The sequence below is a fragment of the Neomonachus schauinslandi genome, chromosome 4 (genome assembly GCF_002201575.2).
Source record: "Neomonachus schauinslandi chromosome 4, ASM220157v2, whole genome shotgun sequence".
NCBI classification, from domain to species: Eukaryota; Metazoa; Chordata; class Mammalia; order Carnivora; family Phocidae; genus Neomonachus; species Neomonachus schauinslandi.
Genome location: NC_058406.1, coordinates 171,441,945 through 171,454,750, shown reverse-complemented (window position 1 = coordinate 171,454,750; position 12,806 = coordinate 171,441,945). Strand labels below are relative to the sequence as shown.

Genomic DNA, 12,806 nt, shown 5'->3' with positions numbered 1-12,806 from the left:
AGCAAAAAAATTATAAGCAACTAAATAACCAGCAATAGGGGAATGTTTTAATAAAACGGATACATCCACAAGGAAATACACAAGGGCTTTAATATCGGTTTAACTTGGGGAACGGGTGAAGGAGGAAGGGAGGAGTAGATAAAGACAAAAAAGACAACAGTGACACGAAAAAATAAGACAGGCACATGGGGTGAAAATATCAGAGATGACAGGACTGAACATCTGTAAAACCAGTTACGCACTGAACACAGACGAAAAGGACACAAATCTATAAAATCACTGAGTTGATTCAGGACGTGAGAAATTTATTTCAGACTTCCATTATTTTAACGTCACATGTACAACAACACGAAGATAAAAATAAGGAATTTAAGGAAAACACACTGCAACGTGTTACAACATAACAAAGGAGAAATGTCTTTCTTTGAAAAATTCTAATATCATAGATCTTAGAATGATACGTGTCTATAATTTATTAGGGTGATATATGCAATGCCCAGCACCCAGTAACCACTCAAAAACAGTGGAAAATATAAGCACATACTTACCTGCTATACAACTGTCATCAGATATTGGTACATCCAGATAAATAAATCCTTTGTTATATAAGCCTACAGAAGCAAAAGTACTTGTTTTAGATGGAATACTAAACAACAGTAAATATAAAACAAAACAAAACAGATTCCTGATTTTCTGTAAAGATTCTTACAACTGAATGCTAGGTGAAGGAGGAAAAAAAAGTAAACAGAAGAGGAAAAGAATTAAAGGTTTCAAATCTGTTTTCTTCATATGCTCAAAACTACAAAAATTTCCTTATGACTCATTTGTATAAATTTCTAGTGTATGTGAATAAGTGAATAACAGCCACACTGGGAAACAATGGACTAAAGTCACAGTTCAAACAGTAACATGCCTTAGGAAACAGTACTATGTGTATCTAATTGATAAAAATTGCTATTGATTGTTGATGGTTTAAAACAAGTTTTTATGTTGACAAAAGACCGTTTCTACTAACCACTTACTATGTACTACATTGTAATCTAGTGATCCAGAGAGCTGAGGGCCCGCATCGATGATCCTATCAATAGCGCATTTCTCAGGCAAAGTGCATATCTAAGAAAAGCAAAATATTTTCAATTAAGTTCGATCCAAATTAATTCATAAGTCTCCTGAAATCTTCATGTTTAAATCAATTATTATGATTACATATTATTACATTTTATATTGTATGTTATACATGATTATGATTATTATGTGTCATTAGCTAATACCACCAATTTTTTTCTTTTATCACTCTAGAATTCAAAGGAAAAAGCTATGTACATAACCGTCAATTAAGGTACCATAATATGCTACCAACAGAATGGAGGACAAAGTAATTATAAGTACCAGTATTGGCTGTTAATTATTAAGTGTTACCTAATAAGTACTAATATTTCATCATCTTCTCTGAATGGGAATCAGATACATTTGCTGACTGAATCTCTCAGAGCAGAAGCTTATTCAGACCCCACACGGATACATCAGTGACAGGAAGTTCGCTATCTTATGACACAGTCTGACAGCCGTTAGGAAGTTCCTACACTGAAGCAAAATTTCTAAGCCTTCCGCTCACGAGATTTAATCTGTCTTCTGAAGTAAAATAAAATGCAAACTAAAAAAAAGTCCCCATGCTCACTTTCATTCCTTCAACCACACAGAGACATGACCTGGTCTCTGGGCCGGCTGGTCACTGCTCCACCCCTTTTCCTCTAAATCAGCATTTCTTCTACCACGCATAGGCTTATCTCCAATGTGGTCTGGCCACCGGGACTATCATTTCCCTTGATCCGGGCCCTCGGCCCCATCAAAGCACCTCCCCCTTTGGTACAACACTTCAGCAGAGCGACTAGGAGCAGCACTCCCGTAGCACACTGCCTGAGGTAAAATCCTGGACCTTCACCACCACTGTGACTTGAACCATTACTTCATTCCTCTGTGCTCACTTGCCTCATATGCGAAATGGAGTACAAATAGGACCCACCCTGGGGGCTGTTATGAGAATCAAATGAGACAATATAAAAGGTGCGGGGAAGAGAGCCTGGTGCATCTAGGGCGCAGCAAGTGCTCAAGAAGTGCCGGCCAGTATCACGGCTGCTAGCTGCAGCATCACATCACTTGAGATGAAACTTCTATCTAATCGAAGTCCCCAGATTACTGTACATGAACCTAGTCAAGTCTCCCTCATTATTTTATTTTTAAAGATTGACTTACTTGAGAGAGAGAGAGAACGCACATGCATGCACACACAAGGGGGAGAGGGGCAAAGGAAGAGGGAGAGAGAATCTCAAGCAGACTCTCTGCTGAGTGTGAAGCCTGATGCGGGGCTCAATCTCACCACCCTGAGATCACGACCTGTGCCGAAATCATGAGTCGGATGCTTAACCGACTGAGCCACCCAGGTGCACCTCCCTCATTATTAAAGAGTATCTTCAAAACCCCCCAATATTCTAGCCTACTATGGTCATTTAAAATTTTGAACCTACGCTTAATTTTCTTCAGGAAAACCAAATAGTGTTACTTTTAGAAAAATTAGAGAATGATAATTAAAAATTATAAGATAATTTAAAAAATAAAAATCCTATGTTTCATTTCTGAAGGTATCCACCTTTATGTCATCTTCTGTGATATATCCAGCCTGCACCACCCACCACGCCTCTATGGCAATCTCCACCGGCTTCACTGGTAGAAGATCACGAGCTGTTTTCCTTCTGAAAAATTTCTGCAATGGTACAAACATCTGAGAATTTGCAATCAGCCTGAAATCACTACTTTTAATGATCATAGTATAAGACTGTTTCTCACAGGCTAACTAAATCTTTTTAAATTCTGCTTTTAAATCTGAAGAATTTTAGATATACTGAATAGAGAAAGTCATTCTTCAATTATTTCAAAGTAAATTACTTTAAAACACTAATCATCAAGTCTAGATCTAAATCCAGAAGCTCAAAGGAAATCTAAGAGGTAAAAATGAATTTGGAGACTGTGTCCTTATTTCACCCATCCGGTGAACGCTGGGAGTGGAATGAGCAAGTAAAAAGACCAGCAGAGCAAAGTTAATTTTTAAAAAGAAATGTTTTATTCCTTAAATATTTTAATTTGATAATCGCACAAGCATAACCTAGAGAATACAGAGGATTTGTTTTGGTATTATTTCTGTATGAAGCATTATTTCTTGATCAAAGAAATTACAATTCATTATTTCTCCCACTTAAACCAATGAGAACGCGTGGTAACAAGGAAGAAACGAGAAAGAGGGCAACAACTAACTTACTTTTGATGACCGACACTGATTCATCAGATCAATGTACTGGTTTCTTCCTATGCCAAGAAGCCTTAGACCTGAAAGAAGGAGCCTTTCCTTTAAAAACATTTAATGTATCTCAAATATCAGTACACCCAGATCTTTTAGGAAAAAACCCTTGGCTTCTGTTCATCTCTGATGACTGATTAACAATCAATATCAAATTAAAAGGAATTCTTCAAACAAGTAATAAAAGAAAACCAAACTGGGAAAGATGAACTCAAGTTGACACCTCTGACAATGTCACATGGGAAAATCTTTAAAAAGCAGAAACCCTCCCAACACTGGGAAGTCAAAGTGTACTTCTCAGCAAAAGTTTCTCCTTACACAAGAGAACAGTGTCACATGTCAAATATGTATTTCCTTAAAATAAGCATAATAAAGCAAATTATATTAAGTAACAACTGTGTATCATGCTGCAAAACCATCATGTACAAATTTTCTTCCCTCGTTTGGTACACAACACAGCCCAAGTATAGAAAGAACTTCAGTTTCTAGAAATATATAGACTAGTCTCATTTTTCTCATTTTACCCCCAAAATATTCCTCCCTTAGACATTTAGGCTAGACCTTAAACTTGACTTGCATCACCTGATAAAATTCCTACCAACAGTGCTGCTTGCTGTTCCCGGGCTTGAAGCGCTTTAGGTTAAAGACACATGACAATACAAACAACAGCATGCACGCACAAAGACAGACTCTAATCGTTACCTTCAGCATAATTAAATACTTACAGTCAGCAGCAGTAAAATTGGGCAATGAATCATAACTTTTCTCACTGTTCATAATGTCCTTTCAAAAAGAAAACAATTAAAAATTCTAAATGCAAAATGGTCCTTAGATAAAAACACGTGAATAAATATGTATTGCAATAGCCAAACAGAATAACAACAATTATTGCCCGAAGCACTGAGATTAAAGTGTGCAACCTAACGCATGCATGCCACATTGTGGTACTTGCTACGTGGTCCCAACCTAGTAACTGATGATCAGACCTTCAGGTCACGGTTTCTCCCAGCACTCTCTGTGAATCCCAAACATCTGCCCTGTAACTTTCTGCCCTCTGGAAGCTAAGCAAGGAATACCTCTTTTAGAGCTCCAGGTTCCTGCCTCTCCATCCCTCATGCCTGATCCTAGATTTATGCCCTACGAGAGGGGCATGATGTATCACAGTTCCATCAACAGGAATCTGAGACACGCACTACCGACAAAGACTGTAACCACTTAGTCATCTTTGCTCCTACGAGACCCAACCACCGGCACAGTTAAACTCAGTATCCAGCTTCTTCCAATCCCATCTGTTTCTCCAATAATAAACCAACTGTTTACTGTGGGGATAGGGCCTGTTTTCAACCCAGGAGCTACACCCAATGATATAAGAACAGAAACCAGAGAGCAGCAAGCACATGGATATAACTGAAAGCTGGTAAAGGGGGAAAAAACCTTCCCCTATTATCTCTCCTAAACCTTGTGGTCAATACCAGCAAAATAATCAAAGAGACAGCCACAATTATTCTACTTACTGATTAGCTGCCACATTCATTCTGCTGCCCTGGTTCTAGGGAAAAGGGACTGACAGAAACCAGGGCTGTCGGGCCCTGAGCTTTACGCTAATCTTTCCACCCAAACAGGGACACAGAGACACGGGAGACACAGGACGGCCTAAGTGTTTGTGAAGAAGGGGCTCAGGGAGAAAAGCAAAGGGAGCTCCTGCAAAGGAAGCCAGGTCGGAAGGAGATGCCACTGTTCCTGCACGCTCCCAGCTCCTTCAGCTCCAGGCCCCCTGCTCTGGAAGCGGCGAGTGGGCCCAAAACAGCAGCGTTCGGATAAAGTTAAGTAGCAGCTGAGTACTAGAAAAACACTGCCAACCTTCACATACAGCTCACTTAAAAACAGTATACTTGGGGAGCCTGGGTGGCTCAGTTGGTTAAGCAGCTGCCTTCGGCTCAGGTCATGATCCCAGGGTCCTGGGATCGAGCCCCGCATCGGGCTCCCTGCTCAGCAGAGAGCCTGCTTCTCCCTTTCCCTCTGCCTGCCACTCTGCCTACTTGTGCTCTCTAGCTGTCAAATAAATAAATAAATAATATCTTTAAAAAAACAAAAGCAAAACAGTATACTTAAAGTTACTCGACACAGGCCTAAAAACCGCCTTTGGAAAAACGCTAACACCCAAAAGTTAATAAAAATGGCAAGAAATTAGCAGCCAGGACTACAGATCTATTTCTCTTTTTCTAACACACATGTATTGCATGTTGGGTTTATAATCATTTATTCTTTCTCTAGTCAGAGAATAAACTTAAGCATTAAGTTTCTCTGAACGCAATGTTCAATTCTGTCACCCACATCTTCAACCTTATGCACGTGTTAAAAGCAGTCGGTTTTATAGAGACTCTGCTAACATAAATGACTAATGCTACAAGAGCACAGAAGAAAAACAGGTACCTTTCGACTATGAAAGCCCGGACAACAACAACTCCCTGTACAGTGTGGATGACACAGTTAGCTTGTAACCAACACTCCTTTTTCCACTGTAAGCTCAGAAACAATGCCCACTGGGGCTGAGACGGGCCCAGCCAGTCATTACTGGCTTCGGCATTGACGACATGTAGTCCTGTCCCATTCCTAATGGCCCACGTACACCGTAAACTCACCTCCATGATCCCGGTATAATACGAAAACGGTGTTATCCTCAGGCCCTTTACCATTATATCTGACAGATGGTAAGGGTACAGCATGAGATGATCACGACTGTACTTTAGTAATTCCTCATAGTATTTGCGTTCATCTTTCTTGACATGTTTAACTGGGGAAAGAGAAATTTTCCATTTTGAGGTGTCTTACAGTTACATATAATTATAAATGCAATAAGAACTACTTTACAAACCAACATTAATTAAAAATAAAAGCACAGTAGTTGGAAGAGAACAAACAAAACGATCTAAGTTGGAACAAAGAAACAATTATGCCACAAAAAACAGACTTCAGAGTACACAAGCGGAATCTGTAACAGGACAGATAAGTAGAGAAAGAATTCTTACCAAATCAGAAAGCCAAGAAAGCAATCGTGGAATGTCCTCTCCAAAAGATGCAAAACGCAAGCTAGAATTCATCAAATCCCTTACTATATAACAAGAGAGTCAAACTGAATGGTAGTTTTCAACGAATCAAGTCTATTTCAAAAAATCATTTGATAGTTTTTGTTTTTTAAACGTAAAAAGGCCTCTGACTTCCATGAAATACATTTAAATAAAAAAACTATCTCTGAACTACTGTGCTTAAACTGAGAGTAACACACAGACAGGAAGACTAGCAGGGCAATAGAACAGACTAATCAGTCATCTGACAAGTAAAATGCAAACATTTAAGGAGAAAGCTAAAAAAAAAAACACAACCAACTATGCTTAAAACGTGTTCTAATTATTACAGAGTTTTCAAACTTATATTTGGAAAATTTATGGGAAAAAAATCCCACAAAATTCAAAATCAAAAACCACTAAGAACTAATGTACTTCTTCTCTTCTGGCTTATTTTCTCACCTAAAGTGAAAAAAGTACATCTGAATTGAGATTAATATTCTATAGGTAAAATGAAACTACAAATGATACTCTAAAAAAAAAATAATTTGAATCAGATTTAGAAAGAAAAATCTACTTGCTAATACAAATTGTTGTTAGGTGAGATGGCTCAGTACAGAGCTTCTTAAATGTCCATATGGAATAATTTCAGTACTATGAAATATGCATTGAAAAGATAGGACAGATTAATGAAAACGGTAAATAGCAAGGCATTTCCACCTTGAGGTAAAAATGTCTCTACTTACCTAAGTTGTTTCTATATCGTAATTGATTGCGGATACTGTACAGGACAACCTGCTTTTCATATTCTCTCTGTGAATTTCCAAGACTCTAAAAAACAAAAGTACTTTTTCCTCATACAATTTCAAAACCATGCCCCCTAATTTTATCCTAATACCTCTAATTTCCAGAACAAAGAATATTTTCTTAAATATTATTATACTAATTTTCATGCTATAATATTGAGCAAAAATTCAGTGTGTTTATTTTCAGTTTGCCTTTCTAAAAGGACTTACTGAAATTACCTAAAGTATTTAATGTCAAATAAAAGAGCAATCTGAGAGCATAACTTCATTAAGTTAACAAAAAACTAAGTTCTACTTAAGATTTCTTTCTTGACTGTTCCTAATTTGTGTGTGTTGAATGAATGAATGGATGGATGGATGGATGAATGGATGGTTTCTTGCACTTACATATTTTTTTAATTTCAGAGTGACAACTAAAGACAGATCCCTGTCTGCTAATTATTTACATCTGAGGGCTATGATTATTAAAAATTAACACTTCTGGAGAATGTACATTTCAAATGTACCTCTAAATGATGACTTTTTTTTTTAAGATTTATTTATTTATTTGAGAGAGAGTACGCACACGCATGCAAGCGTGGGGAGGAGCAGGTGAGGGAGAGCCCCAAAAAGATGACTTCTTAAAAACATCAGCTCCTTATGGTTTTGTTAAAAAACATTTAGACAATTTAGAATTCTAATACATTTTTTAATGAGCAAAAACCTTTCTAGCTGTGCTTTGGTGTTTTAAATTCAAAATTGGGCTCTTATAAAAGCAAAGAATAAATATGTCTGATTATAGTCAACATCATATTCAATGTGCAACCATAAACTGATTTTAACATGACTGCTCTCCCCCCTCTAATTACTAGGCATGATCTTTCCAACACGCTGTAATATAAAATTAGACATCTCAGGAAACTAATGGCAGAAAGATCAGAGGATTCAGTTATTATATTTCCTACTCACAGGTCTGAAAGGCAAGGTAAATGTTCATACACCTACTTTCACCCAAGGCAATCTTCACAAGACGGGTAAGACTCACATTTGAATAAACTGGCACATAACCGGACCCACTGGTGGGATGTATTTTAACAAAAAAGTGATGATGTGAGAAAATGAAAATCTTTCTTCCTGCATCTAAATCAATTAGTCAGTCTGTTACAGGTTAAACTGTGACCCACACTACTGCCAGAATATATGTGCTTTTATTTTTTCCATCCATTTTAACATTTCCAGTGGTTAGGAGCAAAGTTCATCATAGAGAAACTACTCTACATCTTCTATGCAGCACCAAAGCCCGGGTCAGTAGCCAAGATGTTGAGGGGAATTAATATACTGGGCTTGCTGTAAAACTTGTAAAGGGTTTTCTCTAGCTTTGCTGCCAGATAAGTCTCTTTCTCAAGGAACACAAAACACACACGCACACAGCACACGGTTTTGCTAGAACCTGAGCAACTTCCACACTTGAGGTTTTGCTCTTCTGTTTTAAAATAAATCTCTTAATTTATCCCAACTTACAACCGTGTTCTCCCTTTCTAACCTCATGCCTGGGAACTCCAGAACAAAAAGTATAATCAAGCCACTCATACAAAATATAAGAGCCTATTACCTGTAAGCCAGTTAGAGAATGCAACGTCTAAACATCTAAGCCTTTGTGCCAGGAATTAAGTAATGACTGATCCTGATCAATCAATACATACGTGTACCCACAAATATCTAAAAACTGTATTAGTTGATTTTGTTCTTCACTACCCATATACATGAAATATAATTGCTTTTGTTCACAAAGATTCTTTGGCTTCTCTCCCACTCCTACCCCAAATTTCCCACCATTCACATTTTGAAACACTGTTACCACTACAGGAGGCAAACTAAAAGAAGGGTCATTTTACCCTGGGTGGTGCTGACCCTTCAGAAATACTGACCAGGTCTGACAAATGAAGCGGAGCTGCATATAAAAGGCACTGTAACAGATGCAGAGACACACAGGTGCTGGCTGTGAAACACCCATTGTGCATCAGATTATGCTAACAGCAGAACGAATGGTTTTCTAAAGACTTTGCTCCTACAAACCCCAATCACAGCCCCCCACAAAAAAGATACGCACAATTTTTTAATCGACCTTTCTTAGATGATACAGAACCTCATTATTTTTGAATAATGAATACAAGATACAGATAAGCTACAGAAAAACCTTGAAATAATGGCCTTATTTACAACTTTTAATGTATTTTTTTTAAAGTCTTGCATAGCCCATATCGCATAAAAACATTTCATCTCATCCATATAAAAGCTACTGGTTTTACGTACATTTTGTAAAAATCTGAAATCCCCTTCCCGCTTTACACTTCTAAAAAAAATCTGAATTCACCTTCCCCCAGTTTTCAGAAGTGGCAAATGAGTCATTTCCAAATTAAAGTCATCAAAGCTTACTGGAAACTCTATCAAAGTATTTAATATCTGTAATGGCAAAAAACAAATTCTTTCCGTACAAGAACTATTTCCCACTTTTAAAGTGACTGAGCTTTAGTCCTGGAAAAATATCTCTGACTGATACCATCACTCATTCGCTCCAAAAATATTTACTAAAAGCCAACCATGCGATAGGTGCTCAGAATACAAAAGCAAAACAAGTAATGTAAGCAGCAAATGCAACACAGTGGGGTTAAGTGCTATGGATGAGAAACAGTGCTGCGGAGGGTCAACTTCTCCAGATGTAGAAGGTCAGGGAAACCTTCCTGGAGGAGTTCTGACATTCAAGAAGCTACAAGTAATCTATAGGAGACAGGCAGTACAGGATTGAATTGGCCTTTTAGAAATCTCACCCCAGTGTAGTGTGAGGAATGAATGTGAGGGAGTCCTACACTGAGGAAGAGAGACCAGATAGAAAGCTGATGTAGCAACTGAAGGTGGAGCTTGACCTGGGCAAACAGTAGTAAGGCTAGATAAAGTCCAAGAAAGTAACTTGTACAGATGGGTTTTCCAAAACCTTCTACAAGTGGAAGCTTATCCTAAGCTAAAACAGCTATTTTTTAAGTGATCTTACCAAAACAAATTTTAATTTAATGTCACATTTCTACCTAATTATAATACTGATCTGTGATTATTTTTAATAGTCTTGACTAAGTATTAGATATGCTTTTGCCAATACTGAGATCAATTATTCATGCTGAACATAACTGAATCATCCATCTTTCTTCCACTATGCTACATTTATTTTTGTGAAAGGAAAAGTAGAGAAAAGATGGAAACCAAGAAAAGGACTGTTGGGACTTCCAGTTGTCTTTGGATACACCACAAAACCCTAAAGAACAGAAGTACCAAAGCCCTCATTCAAGCTTAACATGAGAAACTTACTCTTTCAAGTTTAGAGCTTTGTTCCTCCAAGTCAAGATAAATGTCACATGGGCAGCCACTGACAACCATGAATTCTTAGTTCCTTTATCTTTCTACTTTCTTGTTTGTTGGGTATCTTACAGTGAAAGCACTTTCCTTGCCACGTGATGTATCGCCAGAACCTTATTCATTTCCCAGTACTATGCCCCCATGCCCAGTGAGGAAGCAAACTAATAATCCTATACCATCACCACCAGCATCCCAAATTTTCCAAATATAACTGCCCAGCACCAATGGAAAACAGAATTTCACTCTCAACCAAGTAGAAAGGAGGAACTTGAAGATCAATCTATGGCCAGAGAAACAGTGCCTTATATGCAGCATGTATCACTATCTTCGTAAGATTCAACACCACCTGCCACATTCAGTACTTGTTCATTTACTTGTTTACTGTCCTTCTTTACTAAAATGTAAGCTCCATGAAGGCAGGGTCTCTATCTTGTTGACTTGTGCAAACTACAAGCAGCTAGAACAAGGCATAGCATGCAGGTGTTCAATTAATATTTGTTGAGCAATTGAGTAAAAATGACACTCAAGCAGTTGAGAATTAACCCTCAAGAAAAAAACAAAAACAAAAACTCCCGTCACTCTCTTGTTGAAACATCTCTGGTAAACCTATCCTGCCTAGAGGATACAGTCCAACAATCAAAGTAGGAAAGCGCCTTCAAAATCTGGCCCTGCCTGCTTTTCCAGCCTTACCTGCTACCAACCAACCTCCACTCACTCACAAAATCCCACCTCCAAACACCAATATACCCACACCTCCACCTCCCGTGATACTAAGTTGCTAGCTCCTCTCAACACGCTCTTTCACTCGTTCAAGCCCTTAAAATAACTTTCCCTCTCCCCGGAAAATCTTACTCCCTCTTATCTCTCATTCGTCCTTTAAGGCCCAATTTCAATGCCTCCTCCACACGGGCTCCAGACACTCCCCGGACAATTTCTTACTCCTCTGTGTGCCCACATATACTACAATGCAAGTACGTGTGAGCGGCTATCATCCTGTAACGTATTCACTTGTTTCTCGTCTATTCCCCACCATCCTGAAGTTCTGGAGGTCAAGGGCCGTGTTAAATAGGTTTCGCAAGCGCCTAATCCAGTATCTGGTTTTAAACGAGGCTACGGGCAAAGGTGCCAAGCGAGTCCATCCCATTTAGCAACGGTCCCATCCTGCCCCTGTGACCCCAGAGCCGTCCCCTTCGAACCCCTGACCTGCGGGACCATTTCCCAGAGACCGCGGCGGGGGAAGGGCGGGAGTCAGCCACGAGGGGCAGCCCCGGCCCCGCGGGCAAGGTGAGCAGGTGATGGCAGGGCGGAGCCCCGACCCCAGGTTCCAGCCGTACCTGCCTCACGTTGGCCGGCAACTTGCTCCAGGGGTAGTTGTGCCGGATGTGGAACTCCACGTCTATGTTCATGATGCCGGGAGCCCGGCAGCGGCCGTGACCGCAGCTGCAACGACGCCTCCCGCTTGCCCACCCTCGGCCTATCGGGGAGCCCGCGGGAGGCCCCGCGCCTCACACTGCGGGAGGCCGGGGCTGCCCCATCGCCAGGGCTCCCGACAGCTCAGCGCTGCCGGGCCACGGGGCACAGGAGCAGCGGAGATCCGGGGAAGGAGCGCCTCTGCAGCTCCAAGTTTCTTCCTAGTTTCGGCCCGCCGGAAATGGCTTTGGGCTTGCGTCACTTCCGCCCGCTGGCGCGAGGCTGAAGGGCCGGGACACCGACTGGCCTCCTGCCCCGCCCCCAGAGTGTAGGGGGCGGGGCAAGAAGGTGGTGAGGCGAAGCGCCGGGTAACCGCCCCCTGCCCACGCGTTTGGCTCCTCCTGTCAATCTCTGGGTGAATAAAGATAAATTCTTGGGTCTGCATTGCCATTGTTGGATGTCCCAGTTTTCTCCAGTTTCAGGCACTGGAGTAAGTTGTCTAAGAATGATGGGCTTGGGGAGGAAGTCATAGCTGGCTTCAAATAGTGGAAGAGCAATGAGCCCTCCTCCCAAAGCCAACCCTGAAGAATCTCTCCAATCAGTGGGGTTGGAGAAACTGGACATCTACAAGCAAAAGAATGAAACTGGACCACTATCTTACATCATACACAAAAATAAATTCAAAATTGATTAAAGACTGTAACACCTGAAACCAAAAATGCCTGGGAGAAAATATAGGCAGTAAGGTCTTTGACATCAGTCTTAGCAGAATTTTTTGGACCAGTC

General features: G+C 40.1%; 1 protein-coding gene across 1 annotated transcript in view; it reads right to left on the bottom strand.

The window, feature by feature from the left end:
* FAM91A1 (family with sequence similarity 91 member A1) overlaps positions 1-12,252 on the bottom strand; it is a 42,863-nt gene extending 30,611 nt beyond the window's left edge. Inside the window, exons 1-8 of the mRNA XM_021688780.1 lie at positions 11,945-12,252; positions 7,164-7,248; positions 5,995-6,146; positions 4,078-4,135; positions 3,314-3,381; positions 2,648-2,761; positions 1,023-1,113; positions 549-611 (exon numbers count right to left, since the gene is read on the bottom strand). Coding sequence (XP_021544455.1) covers positions 549-611; positions 1,023-1,113; positions 2,648-2,761; positions 3,314-3,381; positions 4,078-4,135; positions 5,995-6,146; positions 7,164-7,248; positions 11,945-12,016 — 703 coding nt within the window. The 5' untranslated portion in view covers positions 12,017-12,252. The remainder of the gene's footprint in view (positions 1-548; positions 612-1,022; positions 1,114-2,647; positions 2,762-3,313; positions 3,382-4,077; positions 4,136-5,994; positions 6,147-7,163; positions 7,249-11,944) is intronic.
* Between the last annotated feature and the right edge of the window lie 554 nt (positions 12,253-12,806).